Source organism: Colias eurytheme, chromosome 5, assembly GCF_061535395.1.
Source record: "Colias eurytheme isolate Ceu_HAF_F1 chromosome 5, ilColEury1 Martin Lab GWU primary, whole genome shotgun sequence".
Classification (NCBI taxonomy): domain Eukaryota; kingdom Metazoa; phylum Arthropoda; class Insecta; order Lepidoptera; family Pieridae; genus Colias; species Colias eurytheme.
Window position 1 is genome coordinate 10,664,321 of NC_142984.1, and position 9,269 is coordinate 10,673,589.

Here is a 9,269-nt window from a genome sequence, read left to right on the forward strand (position 1 = left end):
CCAGGTGCAAATTTGGTTAACTATTTCCTCTCAAGAGATAATTCGTCAGACGCATTAGAGTATAGTATTATAAAGCCTCGTGAACGTCAGCTGGCGCTCGGTTGGGGGGGTGAGCGGTTGTAGCCTAGCATTATTACGCACATAGGAAAAAAAATACATTCATTCATTCATTTCCTCTCAGCTAAAAATTTGTCAAATTGTAGCTAACCCAATATCTCAACGAAAAAAAATAGTCAGCTGGTTACAACATGGTGTATTATACGTCAGCTGGTGTCTCGAACATGAAAGTTAAATTTAAAGAAAAATTTATTTTCCGTTATTTCCTCTCAAACAAAAATTTACCTGATGATAGCTTATATACGTAACTGTGGATAAATATATATGTCAGCTGGCTGTATCTTGGTGGAAAAACCGTCAGCTGATACGGGAGGCTACAACCGCTCTTCCCCCCAACCGAGCTCCAGCTGACGTTCACGAGGCTTCATAATACTATACTTTGATGCATTTTACTAATTACCGCTTGAGAGGAACTTGGTCATAAAATCTGCTGCTGGCTCCCGGACCAAAAGGAAGGCGGCATTTTATAGTACCTATTCGACAGCTACGCATGTTCAGACAGGAAATAGTGACAACTATTCATCCACGAAAATACTAAATCAAAAGATATTAGGTCTAACAATAGGTATAATATTTTAATGGAGAACTTAAATAATTATCGTGATAATATTATAAAAGCCGCGTTTTCGCTTTGTCTGTATGTCTTTTTGAACCCAAAAACTACTGCACCGATTTTCATTCGGAACGCCATTTCAATTTACCCTCAAGTTTTAGACAAAAAGTTATTGTTAATAAATCTCGTAGTTCTAGGGTATAATGATAGGTATAGATATATTATGTACTTATTAATTACCTACATAGTAATGTAAATCAAATGAAACGATAAATTTTATCTAAACGGCTGAACCGATTTCATTATTTTTTTTTTTACAACATTCCTTGAAGTACCCACGAGGATGGTACTTACGGGGAGAAAAATAAAAAAAAATAGAATCGACTGATAGGCGATACTATGAAGTTCACCGGGTCTGTATGTTATTCAAAATTTAAATCATAAAAGAAAACTAGAGCCACAATTTAGATTCTAGAGCCTTAGCGATTTCTAAAAAGGCGATTTTTTTTTAATAATAGCCAACTCCTAAGCCAACTCCAGTCCAGTGCTTGTATAAAATATAAAATGAAGTTTATTATATAAAGAATTGAATATCAAAAGTAATATTTTCTACGAAGTTTCGTTTTATTTTAAAGTTTTACTTCATATAAGTCGCCTTTACTGTTCTGTGTAAGTCGCAGTAACCACAGCAGTAACGGAACGTAAAAAGAACAACATTCACATGACATTTCATGACGTTGTGACTTCTGTCATGTCTATTTCAAGACGCAAAATCAAAAATGACGTATCGTTGTTTTCGTTTTTTATATTGAAATAAGTTGATTATTCACTTGAAATCATAAATAATTTCACTAATCATTTGAAACATTGTCAATAAGTGACGAAACAATTACTTATTTTTATAATATTATAGTGGTTTGGGTTAAATTCATCGTATATTCAAGTGTTCAGTATTTATATTTTTCTCTTATTAGAAAATGGATTGCGTTACCACATTAAAGATCCTGGTAATTGGTGAAAGTGGCGTTGGAAAATCCAGGTGAGTAATAGTTTAGAGACTTACAAACTTATAAACTAATGTCAAGCAAAGTTGAGTCATAGCTTCAAGGATAGTTTAATTTCAAGGAAATATTGTTGCGTTATGTTTCTATCATGGTATCATTGTTAGTATTTGCTACGTATTTTTATAACTCCTTTACTTCATAAGTATGTATTATTCACTACAACAGTGAATTAGTAAACCATAGTTAATCTATTAATTATTTTCTTAATGCATGCACTCTAGAAACAAGCAATTTGAATTTGTCCATATATACAACATACTATATAAGTTGATAAGCAAACCGAGGCTTGAAAACTTGTATCAAACACTTACTTATCTTTGTAGTTGTACCAATGATATTCTAAAATACTAAGATTTTTATTGATATTCACAGACTGTGTAATGTAATAATTAATTCTAAAATTCAATTCTTGACCTGTTCGAATAAGGTCAAGAACTTTGTCTATTTATTTATTGGATATTCAAGTAAATATATGTATTGAAGCTAATCAATTTTGTAATCAGCGAACTTAGTACCTAATGCACAATATTAATGTTTAATTAACCCATTGAGCCCCGAACGGCCAGATCCGACCGCGACACACTAGATTTTCTATTGTGTCTGTGATTCCGGGGCCTGATGGATAAAACTCAAAATATATAACTTTTATTCAACTACAAATATTATGCACTAGCTTTCCACCCGCGGCTTCATCTGCTTTGTCTAAAACCTAATAAATTATAATATACTAAAGCCTTCCTCGAGTATCGCTGTGTAGTTTTAAAGATCTAAGTATACAAGGTCAGATGCGGGAAGTGACTTTGATTTATACTATATAGTGATTTATGTTTTGCACTGTTTTCATTTTTCCTTCAACTTTGACATAACTTAGATCAAAGTCCAAATCAGCGAGTTATTCTCAAGTTTTACTAATCTTATAAAGATAAATTCTATAACAGACTCTATATTTTAGTATCATCCTAGCGTTCACAACAGGGGACTACAATGCATCGTTTCCAGCGACCATCGGAGTTGATTACAAATGTAAGGTTATGGAAGTTAACGGACTTAAAGTGAAACTCGGTATTTGGGATACAGCTGGTCAGGAACGATACAGGACACTTACAAATAGCTTTTATAGGTAAGGTTCCTTTGTTGCTAAATGGAAAGTTATAGATGATGACAAAAGTTACAAATTATTGAAATGTATGAGAGATGTCACTAAAATGTTTTATTAAATTTAAATAAGATATTGTATTAGTCTTTAGGCTCAAATATCAATATTGGGTTGTCAACTAGAATATAAATATTGCTTTTAACTACCTACTTAAATAATAATATTTGGTTCAATTTATAACAAAAAATTGTTACAAACTTTTTTATTAAAATTAAGTTTTTCAAAGATAATTATTTTGTTTTAGAGATGCTCATGGTGCGATATTAGTGTATGATGTGTCAGAACCAAAAACCCTAGCGAAGTTAAATGAGTGGGTAGAAGAGTTACAGGTGTATTCCACAAAGAAGAATATTGTCTGTCTTGTTGTTGGAAATAAGATTGATAAGGTATTTAGGTTTTTTTTACATTTTTTGTGTAACTTGTCATAACTGATGAACATAATTAATGATTAGATGCATTTAAGAAGACAATATTATTATGATCTATAAAGTGTTAAATAACAAAAAAAAAATGAAAAAAAAAATACGTGTGGCACTCGAGGACTGCCGCGGTAAAGCTATTGCATAGCATCGCTCTGCCGGTTGGAGTGGGGGGTGTTAGGTTTTTTCGTTATGGAGTTTTTACATTCGGTCGCCTTGCTCAAGGCCCGCGATAGAAGGCTAGGCAATAGCTCAAAATATATGTTTTTTTTTTTGTTATTAATTTTTGAATAGAATGTCTCTCCATAACTTAATTTTTTCACCAGTATAATAATGTTTTATGTCTTTGCAGAATAAAATTGTTATCTGTACATTTTATCAGTTGTTATTTAAGTTTACAAGAAGTAAAATTTTCCAATATTATAGTTAAAAGTAATATTTTCAGTTAAATATTTTTTTATTTCTATATGATTTAGACCCGCGTAGTACCAAGAGAAGCTGGGCAGGCGTTCGCACAAAAACACAGAATGCTATTTATAGAAAGCAGCGCTAAGACACAGGAAGGCATCAATCTGGCATTTGAAGAATTGGTTCAAAAGGTAAAGTTTATTATTTAACTGTGTTAAATAATTTATATGTACTTTATTGTTTTTACAGTTTGTAGTGAGGGAAAACCCTAAATATTTTGAGATTTTTTTTATGTGAAAATGTTGTTTTCTAATTTAAAAGAAAGCCTTTTATTTTGAACCATTTTTAGTACATTTACTTATTATTTTTTGATTCAAAACCATGAAAATATTTGAAATGGTTTTCATCTATGGTGGAAATTGAACAATTAGTGGCTTATTCAGCGAGAAGAAAAATATTTTATATTTTTATTTTATGTATTTTTTTATTCATATTTTTTATAGATCATAGAAACACCAGGTCTGTGGGAGTCCACTGGGTCTACGTCAAATATTCGCATATCAAACGAGGAGAGGAGACAACAAGAGCAGTCGTGTTATGATTACACATGTTCCATTTAATAGCGGTGCGCCATTTTGTTTTTGAGTTTTCGTGCGTTTTAACATGATTGCGACTTGGAGGCTATGTTAGTGGTGTTAGAAAATATTGTGCACTTCATAATTTACTGGGAAAACAATTTTTTGAAATTTTGTCATATTTCGGTGTTTTTTTTATTTGTTTTAGTTTAGCAGGGGTCCTCATTAATTTTTAATAGGTTCTAATAAATGTTACGGAAACTAATTGTACATGAAAAAATGTTAAAACGCACGAAACGCAAAATTAGTGTACACATAATTATTTAGTACAATAAGTACTACATATAGATAGGGAATGAACTGACACGAAATTGTAATTATTGCGTTGATTTATTTTTTACATTAAAGATACATCAGTCCGCTGTAGAGAAAGTTAAATAATTTTCACTCTATCATTCATGGATCGTTCTTGCCCTAAATAACTTTTTACTCTTAAGAAATGTGCAATTCATTCTCAATCTATGTTACATTTGCACCAATATAGATAAAATTGTAAATAAAATATTGAGCCGAAATGAAGATATTTTTTAACCAACATGTTATCTGTGAGAAATATCTTCTATGTAGAGATTGTTTGTGTTCATTATTTTGTTAGCGTACAACATTGGATGCGTATTTAGTTGCATAGGATTATTAAACTCTATGATTATTTGCCTAATTTTAATGGTGTTTTAGATATTTTAATCACTTTGGCTCATCAGTTGAACATGTAATAAGTTCAGAATAAAATGAACTTCCGATTCAAATTGTATGCGTGAGAAACTGTACAGCATTTCATGTCTTAATATCTGATTGCGTCAAGAAGAGGGCTACGACGTTGCCGCTCCGTAACCGATTAGTGAGTTCGTCTTACGGAGCGGTAACGTCGTTTCATATGTACGCCGTGCGGAACGACAACGGTGCGTCAATCGCTCGTCATGCATTTGTCGTGAGGAACGGCAACGTCGCGTCACCCGCTCGCCATGCGTTTGTCATGCGCGGCGGCAACGTTGGGTCAGCCGCTTGATGCGCGTTTGTAGTGCGGAGCGGCAACGTCGCATCAACCGGACGTCATGTAGAAATATGTAGTTTTGATTTCTACGCAAGATCGAATTCGTTTTGCAAACGCTTGCGCATGACGCGCATATTACGTGGTTAATAGGCCTTAGTGACATATCACACTAGCGGATTGCGAGCGGTTTCAAAGCGGAGCGGGTGCGCAACGAATACGTTGCGGTTGCGCAGCGAATTCGTTGCGGACGCGTGGCAGATGCGCAACGTTTACGTCGCAGTCATGTACACTCATTAACAAAATGGAATCCGTGCTGGTTGTTACTTATAACTTGTGATAGTATAATAATTATGAGATCATTATTTTTTACGAGTTTCATAACATGTTAATGTTTAGGGTATTGTTTTATCTATTAAATCTTGGTCGAAATGCAATCAGATAACTTAATTGCTCATTAAGAAAGTTCATTAGTGAAATAAATGTTAAAGCTCCTTAACTAAAACGGGGCTATCTTATTATTAGATAAATAGCAGTGAATAGAAAATTTTATCAAGCAACCAGCAACTCACTATCACTTTGCTCATAATTAGGTTCACAAAATCTCTTTATAACATACGTTGCTATGGGAGAGATTATACTGGTCAGTCGTTACATACTTTTGGAATGTATGGTACATTCTAAAAGTCCTAGTAATTCAATTTTATAGCACCTTTTTTTAACAACTCCAGTTGTTATTACATCTTTAGTTAACTGTTAAGTAAGTGCATTTCCACAGTACGGTTAAAAAATTGAGTGCTACAGAAACGATGGAAATATTGAATGGAAGTTAGGCAAGGCGGAAGGGCTGGCTTTTGTGCGAGAGTATACAAAATGACGCGTCCGCAACGAATTCGCTGCGCAACCGCGGCGTGTTCGTTGCGCGCCCGCAACGTATTCGTTGCGCACCCGCTCCGCTTTGAAACCGCTCGCAATCCGCTAGTGTGATATGGCACTTAAATTCATATTGTGCGACCGCGACGGTGACATTGACACTTAGTACATTATTAAAATAATTCAAGCAAATATCATGAAAAAATTATGTCCAAAACCTATCGAATTAAAAGTTGTTACTCGAAAAACATTCCTCCATTTACAACCCCTTTTGTCGCAGTTGGGTAATAACACAAACATGGGTATTAGTAATAATTGGGAACATAGATGAATCGATTACATTTTATATCATCATATAATTAACATATTTTCATGTTGATTTTTTTACATTTTGCACGTCAACTTATATGTATTATATTATGCGAAATAAAATATATAGACTCAAATTACAATACGAGTATAGTTCTGTCTCTTTCTTACTCAAGGAGTTTTATATTACTGTCCCTATCGGCACAACGGATTCGGATAACGCATGATACCTATGTGATATTTTGTATTTGCTTTTGTAAATAAAATGTAATAAATTTTTATTCACCTTAATGTTAGCTGAAATCAATAAATGCTATTTATATGAATTTTGTTTTTTATTTCTTGAATAATAATCCACATACTTTATATCCTAAATTAGAGAAGGGCCGAATTATTACCGTGAAGCACCAGCTTTCAAATTAAAATACATATCATCCAAATCGGTTCACCAAGTCGAAAGTTCTAAGGTAACAAACCTAAAAGAAATACGGTCGAATTTAAAAAACTTCCTTTGTTTTTGAAGTCGATTTAAAACTACCCAAGCGTGTATTACGCAGTATTTATATGGTAGTTTCTGAAGAATAAGTACCTACTTATTGCTAAAGAAAAAAGATATAGGTTAACTGCGTAGGTCGAAAAACGACGGCTGCTGAGAATCACTACCTAACTATAAATAGAAGGTAAGCATATAATAGGTATATTATTTAGTTGTACATTATCCTACTGCTATACATTAATTATATATAAAACTCATTATTTGTTTCTGATCACTGATTTAATGTACAAAAATTACGTGATATAAAATTGATATTTAATATCAATAAGATTTCCGCCCGCGTCTTCGTCTTCGCCTGCGTTTTTAAAGATAAACCAGCATAGTTCCCGTTCCTGTTAGATTTTCGGTATAAAAAGCCTATAGCATAATATGATTTACTCTGGGTCATCAGCTACCTACATACCAAATTTAATTGCAATCGGTTCAGTAGTATTTGCGTGAAAGAGTAACAAACATCCATCCTTCCATCCATCAATCATCCCAAACTTTCGCATTTATAACATTATTAGTAGTTAGGATTACTTAGGTATTGAAAATACTTCTCTTTTTTACGTATAATAATATGTTTCTAGTAGTGAGGTTCCTATTATTTCAAAACTTCCTTGCTCTTATTCACTGCACTTTCCACGTGATTAAATTCTTATCTTTACTGGCTAGGAATAGCCTCTGGCGATAACTTCGCCCTCTGTGTAATTATTGTGCTTTTAAGAATTTACCTAACTACATTAATTGTATTAAAAACATTGGGTTCATTTTATTTGAAGTTTCGTGACCCCTTTTGAAGGTAGGTATGAGGCAGATGTCTTAAGTCACACATCTCTTTCACTGATCGATTTTCTATAAGGACAATTAGTAGCTGATCAGTAGCAGACCTTCTGAGTCCTGCCAGATAGACTAGATATTTGTCACAAGCGGGAATCGAATATTATATTAATAGTCAAATATTCAGTGTCAAAAATAATAAGTTACCTAGATAAATAAATGAGCTATAATGTCGTAGTAAAATTATATGAGTGTTGACATAATTATTATTAGCAGGTTAAATCAAACACAAGACAAGTGATTTTAATAACTATATAAAATATTACTAAAAGGGGCGAGGACAGCAGCAGCAGTTCCACCTATAAAATATATTTTTTTTTATATTTAGCTGCGTACCTAGATAACTTATTACTTGGGTATTACCACAGACTAATAATAATATACTACGGGTATTACTATGTACGTTCAATCAATATAATGATAGTATAACTTCTAAATTAAATTTTATTTCTAATAACTATTCCGAAAACCGCGGTTTCATTACCCTAAAATTAATCTATTAAGATCAAAATGTATCCCTTAAACTATAAACTAATTAACAGTTAACTTAGCGAATACAATTATTTACCTATGTATCTACATTTTCATTAATTATCTACAAGAGTATCAATTCTGATTGAATAATTTTACTATACCATTATATTGTATTAACGTAATATTGTTTATTAACTGTGTAGGTGTCTTTGATTATCTATACTAATATTATAAAGCTGAAGAGTTTGTTTGTTTGTTTGTTTGTTTGTTTGAACGCGCTAATCTCGGGAACTACTGGTCCGATTTGAAAAATTCTTTCGGTGTTAGATAGCTCATTTATCGAGGAAGGCTATAGGCTATATACCATCACGCTACGACCAACAGGAGAGGAGCCACGGGGGTGAAACCGCGCGGAGCGGCTAGTTATTAATAAGTGGGCGTAGAAACGCGTAGAACAAGACAAAGTTGGTAGACAAATTTTAGGACTTAAGAGAAAATAATTTTGAACTCTGTTTCCATAACTACGTAGCTTTTTATAAATGGGAATTTCGTATTACATCAATATTCAATATTATTATTAAAATACTTTTAAGAACTTAGCATTATTTTCTAAAGATGTAGTTAGATGTGTAGGTACCTTTTTTCCTTAATTACGGCATCTGTGTCATACTATTTCTATACTACTTTTAATCAATTATTCCGCAACGCCGTACAAAAATCATGGAGACAAGGGGAGAAAATCTCTACCTGAACCTTCGAATTCTCATCTGCACTCAGGTGGACAGCCTACAAGTGACGTCATAGTGCTGAATCTTATTATTTTATGCTCTTATATCATTCTAGATAGGTCAGGTGGTGGGTCAAATGACCCATAATTTTTTCAACACGGGCCTGT

At 33.0% G+C, this 9,269-nt stretch overlaps 1 protein-coding gene across 1 annotated transcript; it reads left to right on the forward strand.

Moving 5' to 3' along the window:
* Nucleotides 1-1,611: 1,611 nt before the first annotated feature.
* Nucleotides 1,612-4,588, forward strand: Rab18 (RAS oncogene family member Rab18). The gene is made up of 5 exons (XM_090102334.1): nucleotides 1,612-1,709; nucleotides 2,687-2,854; nucleotides 3,135-3,276; nucleotides 3,786-3,908; nucleotides 4,221-4,588. The coding sequence occupies exons 1-5, from the start codon at nucleotides 1,648-1,650 to the stop codon at nucleotides 4,335-4,337; spliced, it is 612 nt and encodes a 203-aa protein (XP_089958460.1). The 5' UTR covers nucleotides 1,612-1,647; the 3' UTR covers nucleotides 4,338-4,588.
* The last annotated feature ends 4,681 nt before the right edge of the window (nucleotides 4,589-9,269 follow it).